This window comes from Syzygium oleosum, unplaced genomic scaffold (genome assembly GCF_021117445.2).
Source record: "Syzygium oleosum isolate NSW1041296 unplaced genomic scaffold, Sole_v2.1 Sole_v2.12, whole genome shotgun sequence".
Taxonomy (NCBI): domain Eukaryota; kingdom Viridiplantae; phylum Streptophyta; class Magnoliopsida; order Myrtales; family Myrtaceae; genus Syzygium; species Syzygium oleosum.
In genome coordinates, this window is record NW_026607496.1 from 2519276 (window position 1) to 2531885 (window position 12610).

General features: G+C 36.3%; 2 protein-coding genes across 2 annotated transcripts in view; both read right to left on the minus strand.

The window, feature by feature from the left end:
• LOC115677139 (probable LRR receptor-like serine/threonine-protein kinase At1g06840) overlaps window positions 1–12610 on the minus strand; it is a 32162-nt gene that overhangs the window by 12115 nt on the left and 7437 nt on the right. The gene's annotated exons all lie outside the window — the stretch shown is intronic.
• On the minus strand, window positions 7954–12283 carry LOC130139467 (probable LRR receptor-like serine/threonine-protein kinase At1g06840). The gene is made up of 6 exons (XM_056316482.1): window positions 12023–12283; window positions 11653–11936; window positions 10257–10308; window positions 9422–9672; window positions 8807–8941; window positions 7954–8476 (listed from the first exon to the last, which is right to left on the minus strand). Exons 1-6 carry the CDS (start codon window positions 12153–12155, stop codon window positions 8132–8134), a joined length of 1200 nt encoding a protein of 399 aa, XP_056172457.1. The 5' UTR covers window positions 12156–12283; the 3' UTR covers window positions 7954–8131.

The following is a 12610-nucleotide window of genomic DNA, read 5'->3' on the forward strand; positions in this document are numbered from 1 at the left end:
ATATAATCCATTCGGCCAGTTTTGGCCAGAAAATCGCTTACGTAGACGTTGGCCGTCTTCCGTTGTGTTTAGATTGTGGGAAACATGAATGGATTCATAGGAACTTTGGGTGATTTGTGTACAAATAAACAAATTTATTCTTCTCTTTTACTTATACCTTTATTTCGCATCTATTTATGAGTCAATAAAATGCTCGCTAGTATCAAAACAACACGATAACTCAATTCATTCAAATCATTTCTGTTCTCTTCTCCCATAAATCCGTTCTTTTTCATTCCTAATCACTCCATCCAAAATGAGTGTTAGTTCTTTAGCGATTTCTATCGACTCATGCAGTGCAAGAACTTATCCTAAATTATTTCCTTGGATAGAATGTACATGTTGCTCTTAAATTTGTTCTTTTCAGGGAATTTCGCCTTGAATGTAAGCATCATTTTTATTATTTATCTAAGATTGGTCGAGCCAAAATTTTGCACAAGTTGCACATTTATCGATTTTCTATTTTGTGGAAATATTTTTGGGAGCTCGTTCGTTTCTCATTCCACTTGGAGACTAATAAAGGAATTTAAATTGCTTTATATTTTGAGTTTTTGCCTCATTTTTAGTGGAGAACACACAAATAATATCTCGATCTAATTTTATATAATTATTTTAGGCTTTTGAGGAGTTTATAAAATAATCAAGAAGCATTTTCATACTATCGTTTGGTTATGAGAATAAATAAAAATTCTTGCTGTATAAACTCACTCTCACTATCATCATCTTCTTCTTCTTTCTTCTTCTTCTTCTTCTTCTTGTCGAGCTCGTAACAGTTAGTCTTCACCCTATAGAATTCTCTATTGTAGATACTAAATCAAAGTATTCTTCGTAAAGAGTACGAAAATGCAGCCTATACAACTGCAATTGTAAAACGACGAGACAACTTGTTGATCACGTGGGTTAATCTAAGACGCTGACCAAAACCCAGATGAGTAGCGGTATGTAAACAAGAGATAACTAGGAAAATCCAGGCATCCACACAACCCTACTTTCCTATCACCTAAAATTTATACCGACAAGACTACACTCTTAGATAGATGGTAGAATTAACCAGTGATGGGATGTGATGATCCATATGTACAAATCGAATCCTTTCATCTAAGTAGAAAGTGCTGAAGCACTTACCTCTCCATTGATTGGACGCCATTACGTCCAAGTTAAACATTCCCACGACGAGAAAGTGTTGGAATACTATATTTGAAGTACTGATCAATTAATGATTAACTTAATTTAGTATATCTCAAAAATAAAGTAGCAGTTGGTCCAAGTATACTATAATACTCTTGCTAACATCAACTGGCTAAATCATAAATCACACTAAGATATATATATATATATATATATATATATATATATATACTCTTGCTAACATCAACTGGCTAAATCATAAATCACACTAAGATATATATATATATATATATATATATATATATATATATATATATATATCTCTCTCTCTCTCTCTCTCTCTCTCTCTCTCTCTCTCTCTCTCAATTTGCTTATGATAACCCTACTAGTTGGTCAAGTAGTAGCGGTAATTTGTCATAAAATATTGAAAGGACTTTGTGTTTTCATATGGAGTGAAAAATGTGAAGAGAAAAGACAATAACTTGATTGTCTCACTCACTATAACAACTTATGACCTATTTATATGACCTTAAACTAAATTGGAAAAGATCATATCGAATAGATTGTGTCACGATTCTAGACACAAACCTGACTATGTACATACACGATACATATAATATCTTATGCATGTGAATGATTTGCATAATATACGTCGTCTCGGTAAAAACTCTAAAATCTCTTTAAATTACCCTAATATTGTGAACACAATGATTTGTCAACCGTCTTACGAGGCACGACCACCTTCATGGACGATTTTGCAATTTTTTTTAAAAAAAATCTGAATTTTTTCTTTTTTTCCTTTTCTTTTATTTTATTGTTTTTCGATCTCTGGGTCACCGGTGAGGACTACGACACCCTCACCAGATCCGGGCTAGACGTGGGCAGCCGGTGCTTATTGAACCGCCATGTCAGTGATTTTCGCCAAAAACTGACTGGATAGACTACATTAGATAAAAAAAAAAAAAAGACTACATTAGATAATCGTCAAAAGGTTTAGGACTACGTTGGCCAAATTGAAAAATTTAGAACTGAATTAGCAATCGTATAATAAGTCTAAAACTTTTCGGATAATTTTTCTGAGAATTGAATCTGTGTTGTGTGATTAAGGTATAAACTCATGTTTTTCTAACTTCTGTATAAGACAAACCATATAATTATTAGCCAATACTTAAATCAGTTTAATTTAATATCTCACTAGCAAATAGAGACCCCAATGTGGTTTCCTATTCAATTAATAGACAATTATATCACGGCCTCAAGTTAGATAAAATGTAATTGGATTTTAATTCTTTAATTTTCTCCAATTCATTCCCCAAGAGGCACATGGTTTTGTCCTCTACGAGAAGTCGAATTCTCGAAGAAAGTGATTTTTAATGATCTTGGACAGGCATGACGTTACTCTTGATTGCTCAGACATAAAGACTTCCCGAGGTGATTTTGAGAACATCCAATTCTAAAAATTTAAGCCACAAAAAAAGAAAAAAAAAAGCATCTAGATAAGCTAATATAAATTCCATGGATAGATGTGAGATATTACAACAACCTTATCTTCCCATTATCAAATGAGTTTCATTTTCTATTGTCCTAACTTGTTGTTAGGGTAGTATGTTCCTACAACTCTAATTGAACAAAATTTTGTACAGCTAAAAACTTGCTTCCCATATTATCGAGACCAAGCACCCGATGTCGCCCAACGCTAGACCTGTCAAAATGGGTCATAAACTCATTTCTTAACCTATATATCAGTAAATGTGTTATAAATGAGTTAGTTATATTCACTAAATGAATCATAAATGAGTATAAACATAATATTAGCGTTAAATGGATCGTAAATGGGTTATAAATGGATTGACAATTTATTTTAATTCAATTCACCTCTCTCGTCCTCACTCAATCTCGCGCTCACTCACTCCGCATTCTCATCTCAGTTTGGGTTCGAGTTTTCTTAAATTGAGTTAAATATGAAAATGTTTTAGCAATATGGATCGGATCGGGTATGAGTTATATATGGGTTGGGTTGGGTATGGGTCATTAGATTTGCATTACATGAAAACGGGTCAAAACGGATTAAATGAGTCTATTTGAATCGGATCATTTTCAATCCGATCCAAATTCGATCTGATCCACTCGTTTGACAAGTCTACCCAACGCCAATCCGCCACCGTTGTCGACTCGAATCTCTTCCTAGCTTTGCAACATCCGGAGTTTGCAACCACCGCACTAGTTAAACCAATCTTAGATTAAATATCGCCCGAGGTCGCAGCCTTTGATCTGACATCACAACCTCAGATTGGCGATGGCCTGAGGTCGTGGCGGCAACGTCCACCACAGAATTTCAGCATAAATAAATAATCTTGGATCCATTGAATTTCAGCATCTTCATAATAATCTTTGAGAATCACGTCCGTCACCGTGAAAGCTTATTTTATGCGCGCGACTAAGGCGGCTTCTGTGCATCTCCGAAAGTTAATCGAGTCAAGTGGATGTCCATACGATAACAAATAAATAAATGAATTAATTAAAGTAATGGCCCTCCTAATTGCAAATATATCATAGGCTCGCTTCTTTTATGATTAAAAAAATCTATCACTGGCTGATAGCGCCGTGAACGGCAAGATGCCAAGATGATACGGAGTGCCTTGTACGTATTTTGCTTTCAAGCCAGCTGAATTGCATCACTCTTGGACCATTTCGTGGCATCTCTTGGATCAAACAAGTCAAGCAGCCGGCGGAAAAGACTGCACCTTTGGCTACATGTGTTGCCAACATTCCCAAGATCGTTTGGTTAGATCATTAGTATCTTATTGTTTAATCACATAAAGTCAACGCTTCTAGATACATGCCAATTCCCAAAATCGTATATTCAGATCATTATTACCTTATGTTTTATTATGGTTTCTACGTAAATCGACATACTGCATAAGAACTTAAAAACATTTGATCAACATCGAGGTCTATTTAGCTGGAGATAACTGTCCAAAAAGTTACAAACCTATTCTATAACGGCCAATTCAGTTCTAAACTTTTCGATTGTGCCAATTTAATCTTAAACATTTTGACGATTTGTCAATTTAGTCCTAAACCTTTTGAAGATTTGCTACGTTAGTCATAAATTTAGGACTAAATTGTAACAATTGAAAGGTTTATGAAAGTTTAGGATTCAATTGACACAATCGAAAGGTTTAGGACTGAATTGGCCGCCATACAATAAGTTTAGGACTTTTCGGATAATTTTCCTATTTAGCTGTGTTCATCTTACTTGTATCACTTTCACAAGGGAATGGTCTCTGGAGGGGGTTCTCTCGATGGGTTGCAAAATCCCATGATTTTGCATAAGATGCTATATCAAACTAGAGATCTAGTCGGGTTGGCTATGGCTCAACGGGACTCGAGAAGCAATGATTGTGATTGCGCAAATTCAAACAAAAACGACGCCCCGGGGTCTTTCGCTCCGATAATTACTCTATTGCCACGAGAAATGGAGACTTTCATGAACCGAAATTTCACAAGGGAATGGTCTATGCAGGGGATTCTCTTGAGGGGTCGAAAAACACTAAGATTTGCACAACAAGATATTTCAAACTAGAGATCTAGTCGAGTTAGCTATGGCTCAACGTGACTAGAGAAGCAATGACTGTGATTGCACAAATCCAAACAAAAATGACGACTTTCTTGGTCCCCCATTCCCGGGGTCTTTCGCTCCGATAATTACTCGATTGCCATGAGAAATGGAAACTTTCATGAACCGAAATTTCACAAGGGAATGGTCTATGTAGGGGATTCTCTCGAGGGGTCAAAAAACCCTAAGATTTGCACAACAAGATATTTCAAATTAGAGATCTAGTCGAGTTAGCTATGGCTCAACGAGACTCGAGAAGCAATGACTGTGATTGCACAAATCCAAAAAAAAACGACGACTTTCTTGGTCTCCCATTCCCGGGGTCTTGCGCTCCGATAATTACTCGATTGCCACGAGAAAGGGAGACTTTCATGAACTGATAGGATTAGGCGGGTCGACATGCAACGTCGTGAAAGAAGTGATTCCTAGACCCTTTTTTCCAAGGAAAATGGGCGGATGCAGACCTTATACCATACATTCCTCGTTGATTGGGAGTTGCTATTCAAGTGAGTGTGAGCACTTAGTAAGGAAGACTTTCATGTATGTGAAGTCACAAGGACAACCAACTATTCATCGTTCCAAAAAAAATAAAATAATATAGATTTTTTCTGTGCTGGTAAATTTTTGAGAGAAAAAAAGTTACCCGTCACCTAATTTTCCAGAATAATTTATCAAGACTTTTATTATGTTTTTTGCTTTTCTTTTGACAATATCATCAAATTTTTCTTGTCTTTTACTAACATTTATTTGTTTTTTTTTTACTAATGCCTTAAATTAACAACTCTCATCATGCTTATCAATCTTTGTTGGAGCGACTACCAATTTTTTTTCTAATTAAATTACTAATCAGTTTTGAGTTACTTACCACTTTTATTTGTTTTTTTTTTCATGACTCTTATTATCATTTACCCAAATTTATTTGTCCCTTTTACAAAGTTTGTTAATTTATCAACTTTTGAACAATTTTACCAATCTTTATACGTTTGATGTTTTGGTTTTTTCCCCACTAGGCTACCGACTTCCAGTTGTTTACAGACATTTATTTTTATTTTTTTTGGTAAGAATTTACAGACATTTATTTTGTAAAAAGTTTACCAACTTTTTAATTGAGTTACCAATTTTTATTTGCTTTATTTACTAACCTGTTAAATTTACCAACTCTTCTTAGAAACTACCAGCATTTTGAGTGATTTATCATTTTCCTCCAATTTAGTCAAGATTCATTTTTAGTTTTTTAAACTCTTATTTCAATTGCTTACTAAAATTCATTCATTTATTTTGAATTTACCTAATTATTTATTGAGTTACCAATTTTATTTGCCTTACTTGCCAACTTTTTAAATTTATGGATTTTTTTAAAAATTACCAATCTCAATTAAAATAATCACCAACTAACTAACTAATTTTGCATTGCCAACTCCTAATTAAGTTAGTTACCAATTTTTATTTGATTTATTTTGAACATCAACTTTTCTTATCTCTGACAAAAACAAGCTTTTGTCGTGGTTAACCCGTTTTTGTTTATATTTCTTACAAACTGCTTAACACTATTAATTGTTATATGAAATTATCAACTTTATTTGTATGACTAAGGCAATTAGTCCCCAATTAAATAACCAACTAATTTTGAGTTACCAACTCTCATTTGAGGTGATTACCAACATTATTCATTTTTCTTAGATTTGCTAATTTCTCTATTGAGTTACCCTTTTTATTTGCTTTGCTTACCAATTCTCAGAAATTACAAATCTCAATTAGAGTGATTATCAACTTTTCATCTTGATCCATGTAGCAAACACCACTAGTGTAAATAGAATGTTCTACAAGTGGCTTCATACACTATTGATTTGGTTGTTAATAAACGAAAGTGGGTAGTTACAATCATGAAATCAATGGTGAATCAAGCCGCTCGTGGAACTTTTTTGTTACACTAAATGTGTATGCTATAAAAGTCCTTTGAAATTTATAAGCTTCTTTTGTCTTTGACAAAGAAACACGTCTTCTATCTTTTACCAACTTTTTATTTACCCTTTTAGCAACATCTTAAATTAACTAATTAAAAAACCATTTTCAAATAATTGATTTTTCGTTAAACAAGGCATAATACCTATGGTTTCATTATTCAATTTCTCCGTCAGGCATCAAAAGATAAAAAGAAGGGAAGAGCTGGACAATGAGTTTGGTTTATATAAAAAGAAATAGATATGCTGACGTCATAAAAAATCATCCATGAAGTACAAATGAGTCTTAAATTTTTCATCTTAAAACTAATAAATATTTGTGCGATCAAGTTTTTTTTTGAATAATTGCGATTTTTCCTTACTAAATTCTCTAACCTATTATGTTAAGTCCAAACAACAAATTCTTGGTATCACTTCCTAGACAATGCGTTTCTCAAAGGCATAGCTTATGCAAAAGCTTAATCCAACCCAAGTCACCTCCAACTTTGCGGCCCAAATCAAATTCCCTGGACCCAAATGCAACGGACTATAACCGAAGCAAGTTCGAGATATCTTACTCTCGTATATCCTTGTGAAACGAATTTTGTACATTGACATAAAAGTGTGTGATGAAGGAAAAAAAAAAAGCCTAAATTTCTCCAAGGATCATAGCTAAACAAAAACATGAGAGTTATTCACTTTGGTCCTACGTGAAGCATTTCGTTTTCAGTCAAAGTAATCCTCAATCGACCCAAGATCCGAACGCGCACCATGGGCCCGAATTGAAATTCAATTGGTATGGACAAAAATTGGCTCGGGTTTTCGGTTCGATCTCGATGTGAATTTTTTTTTGCCCCTATTACAACAATTTTATAACACCTCACTTGTATCTATATGAGAGGAATAGTGGTTGAAGAGAACTCAGGTTCAAAAGTACTCTAGTTGCTCACGAGTTGCTCTATCAGGCCATTATGCATTATCTTGAGGTGACAACCAACAAGTATTTCTAACAAAAGATCAAGCTGGGCAGATATCTCATGAACATAACCGATCTACGAAAGCTCCTGATGTACACAACAGTTCCTTCCATATATGCTTATGTCTGAACCATCTTCTGGGTACGATCTCAAAGCATTCACAAGAGAAAAAGATCTTGCAGAGTCCGGCTCTCAGGACTTGTACCATCTGCGAGTTGTTAGAAACTTTGAGAAATGTCCAACACGTCAAAGTTCTTTGATCGAACTCGAGGTCTAATCACAGAACCGAAAAAAAAAGGGATACCACACAGTACAAGGTCGATTCACCAAGTTTCTTCATGCACTGAGAAACACTCTTGGGGGGCCCGAAAGATATATTACATGATGCGACTGATCCTAGTTAACGAGAAGGAGAAGTTTACGGTACATTAACGGGGCCTGATTGTGGGTATCACGCCACTTACAAGGTCGCTTCCAACCAAATCGGTAGATGTGTATGGACTTCTCCTGGGGTAAAGAGGCTGAGGGCCAGAATCCCCAATTCCTGAACCGGAAGCTTCTGATTCTGAGGTAATAGTGTCGGTTTCCGGTAGCATGGAAGATATATTCTCCAATTCTCGTACCACCTCCAACATTGTTGGTCGCCCCTTGGTCTGATCTTCACAACACTTGAGGGCCAATGCCATGAACTTCTTGATACATTCAGAAGGATATGGGCCCATGCTTCGATCTATGATGGAAAACATCGATCCAGATTGACAAGCTTGTAGCACCTGCCAATGCCATCAACAATATAAAGAATCACGGTGAGAGAGTACCAACAGCGGGACAACAACATGATGCTAAAGTTACGCTTCATCTAAAAATGCTGATACTATGACGAGAAATGCAATGGAATCGAATTTGAGGCCACTCTCTGAGTAATGGAAAATAAATGGTAGGATTCTATGTCGTCTTGACATAGAATTCAGTACGTTGGTGAGTTGGGAAGATAATCATACTGACACTGCCCTGGATTGCAAAATGCATGAGTCAGGAGAATACATTAAGGTTTCTCCGGTCGGGTTTATTAGGATTTAAGGGAAAGCGGAAAGAACAAGTACCTCCCTGACAATGTTTCTACCATGAGATATGGGCTGCATCCCTGTCAACAGCTCCAAAAATACAATCCCAAGGCTGTAAACATCACTTTTTTCTGTTAACTTATGTGTCAAGAAGTACTCTGGATCAAGGTAGCCCTGCAAAGGAAAATAGGATGCAGAGAATTATTAAAGTCAGCCCTTAAAATAGTGAAGCAGCACAATGTACACAAAAGATGACTATAGAGCTGGATCTCTACTAATTTACTGTTCCACTTTTATATGAAACAATGTCAGATCCAAAAGCAGCGATAATGCCAAAATTTTCTTGTTTGATACCGTACTAATGCACTGGTGAAATTACAGACAACTTGAGAGAATCACGATTGGTTTGTTGTCTTTTAGTTTGTTTGAGACTATCCATTGAGCATCAGATGATTGAGAAAAGCAGCTCTGCATGTCTACGACTAAATGGGAATGCTGGCCAGACAGGAAATAGCCATCAAGATCTATGGTGGATGGTCATTCTCCCACAGAAACAGTCCACAAAATTCTACTTTCGCTCTACATCAGTAAGATACTCTTTGTTCTTCATTTAGTATGATAAATTCTCCAACTATGACAAGCAGGGTTACTTACAGGTGTGCCCTTTACGTTTGTGGATATGTGAGCAGTTACATGACCATCAGTATTCGGTGATGGCGCAAGTCTCGAGATTCCAAAGTCCGCGACTTTTGCGTTGAGTCTGCTGTCTAATAATATATTATTGGCTTTGATATCCCGGTGTATGATGGGAGGGTCAGCTTCTGTGTGAAGGTAGAGAATGCCCTTGGCTGAACCCATGGCGATGCTCAATCTGACTGCAAAACTCAACGGGCTTCTATATCGACCTGCCAATTGATAAATATCAAGATAGAGAAGCTACACTTAAGCTCACAGCTATCAAAACAAAAACCTCGTTTGTGGATATATCTATTTATGAAGGGACATTTTGGCCTTAGAAGCAAGTCAAAGTAGCATTTTAAGTTCTTTGCCATGTTTCCTTTCATTTTTAGGTACAACAAGGCCAGATACTGCAACGTGGGATTCAGAAATCCTTCTTTTCATATTGTTAGCATGAGAAAGTAGCAATAAAAAATTGTGAGGAAATTTTAAGCCAAGTCAGCTGGGCACCAGCTTAGGAATGTTTATAGATTCTAAATCATCCTGCCTTCTGCCGAGGGCAAGGAACAGATTATAGGACGTGTGCACAAAAGTTTGCACTTGAAAAACAAGGGGGAGAATAAAATGAAAAAATTTCTATATAACCATATGACAATCTATTTTACTCAATTATGAAATGAAAATGACAGTGATCCATGTGGATAATCAAAAGGCCAAACGGTTCCAAGAGATAAACAAATTAGACAAATGAGATTTACAGAGCATGATGAACAATCACGGATACAGCCTATGAAACTGCATGACTTTTTACCTGATAAGACATTGTGAAGGGAACCATTTGGCATGAACTCATATACCAACATCTGCAGGACAATTAAAAAAAGCATATTAAACTTAGTTACAGTCATTGTCATTATTGAAATGCAGCAAACCAGTAAAATTAGGGAAACAAGAGTATTACCGCAGTGTGACAATTACGAAAGAATAGTATAGGCACAAGAACTATGCATAGTCACTTGTCATTGACAAAATTTTTACCTATGACCTAAGAGATTAGGACCTAATAATTTTCCATTTGTTAGATAGACTTAGAAGGACTTCCATTACCACATGAAATCTGTCCAATCAGAATATTTGATAAAGGCGTGACTTAGATTCTCGATTACTATTAACTTATTTAGAATGTAAACAATCCAGCTCTTGGAGACATATTCTTTACCAAGTATAAAAGTACGCAAGTCCATGTAAAACAGATTTCAAAGATCACGACGAAAAGACCTAATCGAATGCGATAGATCTAACTGCTTGCATATTCTCAAATGGAAACATTAGTTGCAGAACTAATACTGCACTTCTATTGGAACATATGATAATAACAGGAAATGCTGACGTAAGAATGCATTTCTTTCCATATTCTAAACAAATGAAAACTTTTCTGCAAGCTCGTACAAGAGAACCCAAATATCGGTGGTCAGACTCTTGGTAGTAGGTTATCCACCAGTCCATTGTGGTCCTCTGTGCTTGCATGCAGATGAGAGCATTTAGAGTCCTCACGACTCATAGTGGTAAAGATGGTATTGCATTGAAAGTATACTCTATATCAGAGGCCTCGCTGTACTAGATGATATACTCAATGTCCGCATCCTGGTTCTCACCATTCTAGATGATGCGGTATGAATCATAAAAAGGTTAAGAGCATCTTAGTCATTTCATAGGTTCCAACCTTAATGGTTAGAAAATTGACGACTTCTTATAGAGTTGATTTTCTTGCACTTGAGGTCACATGATTACGAAATTTATCAGCATGCACTCCATCTTGGCTGCACTGTAAGTTTGTACTGTATAAACATCACAGCTGAATCCTCAGGAGGGCACCTATTGGTTACCTTATTTTTTGTAATCCTACCAGGATTCACTTCTAAAGTGGAATTCTACATGTGTCATCATTCAAACCATAATATTTGACTTCAACATATGAAGGAAGTAGTAATGATGTAGGCTATCTACACACTTTTGAGTACCTCTTAGCTGGAGTTTAGCAGCACGCACCTTGTACCCTTGTAATGTACTTTTTAAAGGGTTTTATTATGTGAGAGAATATCTTAATAAGAAGCTTCATACTGTTAACGAACAGGAAAGGTAATATAACACTTCTTTGAAACATTGCTTCAATGAGCACATCAGCGCTGTCAAAATCTAGATTCTACCTGTTCACTTTGTTCGTCGCAGTAACCAACTAAGGCAACAAGGTTGCGATGGTGTAGCCGTGACAAGAATTCTATTTCGGTAAAGAACTCTTTTTGCCCCTGCAGCGATCTCTGCTCTGCACGTTTGATTGCCACCACCGTGCTATCTTCCATGACACCTTTATAAACTTTTCCATAACCTCCTTGTCCTATCTGAGCGGTGATGTCGAAGTTACTTGTTGCCTTCTCAAGATCAGCGAAGGAAAATTCTTTTATCCCTTCAACTTTCAGGGGAACTTTCGAAACTACACAAGACGAAAAAATAAATAAAGACTTCACTCTGGAGGATGAGGCTTTTCAAGGTGCCAATAATGCAGCAGAAATCACCCACCTGATTTTGTCCTGGAACCTTGACCCCGGGTCCTAGGGTGTCTTAGGTAGAACAGAAACGCAATGGCCAGGCATATGACACCTGCAGAAGAGATGGACCCAAGTACAATTGCAGCCAGAACACCCTTGCTCATGCCCGAGCTTGGCACACTAACATCTGCACATGAGGAGATTACTGTTCTCTAAAAACCAGTTTGACTGTGAAAGATAGCTTATCTGTTTCAGAAGACGCCTTTGATTAAAACAATTGCAGAGCCCCCTTTCAAATGACCACTAGAAAGTGTTTTGAGAACAAGAGAAGAAATGCTATTCCAATATAGATGGCTCGCCAGTTTGGACATGCTCATGATGCATTACATGAAATTAGAGAAGCTATCAACATTTATTAAATCTAAGGATGGATTGGCTGGATACCCTATAATGTTTAGTCAGATCTATACCTGTACAAACGACCCAATTCATTTATGTAACAAATAATTTCTGATAAGGCAAAAAAGATTATAGAAGGATATGCGATCAGTAGTAGAGAACGAGGAGGAGGAGTATATTTTATTACTCAAGAGATGCCGGCGTGTTGCACGAATCTAAT

Coding starts and splice junctions, on each gene's coding strand:
- LOC130139467 (XM_056316482.1), bottom strand. CDS start 12,155: ATGAGCAAGGGTGTTCTGGCTGCAATTGTACTTGGGTCCATCTCTTCT. Junction 11,937..12,022: donor AGGTTCCAGGACAAAATCAG/GTGGGTGATTTC, acceptor CGTCTTGTGTAG/TTTCGAAAGTTCCCCTGAAA. Junction 10,309..11,652: donor GCGACGAACAAAGTGAACAG/GTAGAATCTAGA, acceptor ATTGTCCTGCAG/ATGTTGGTATATGAGTTCAT.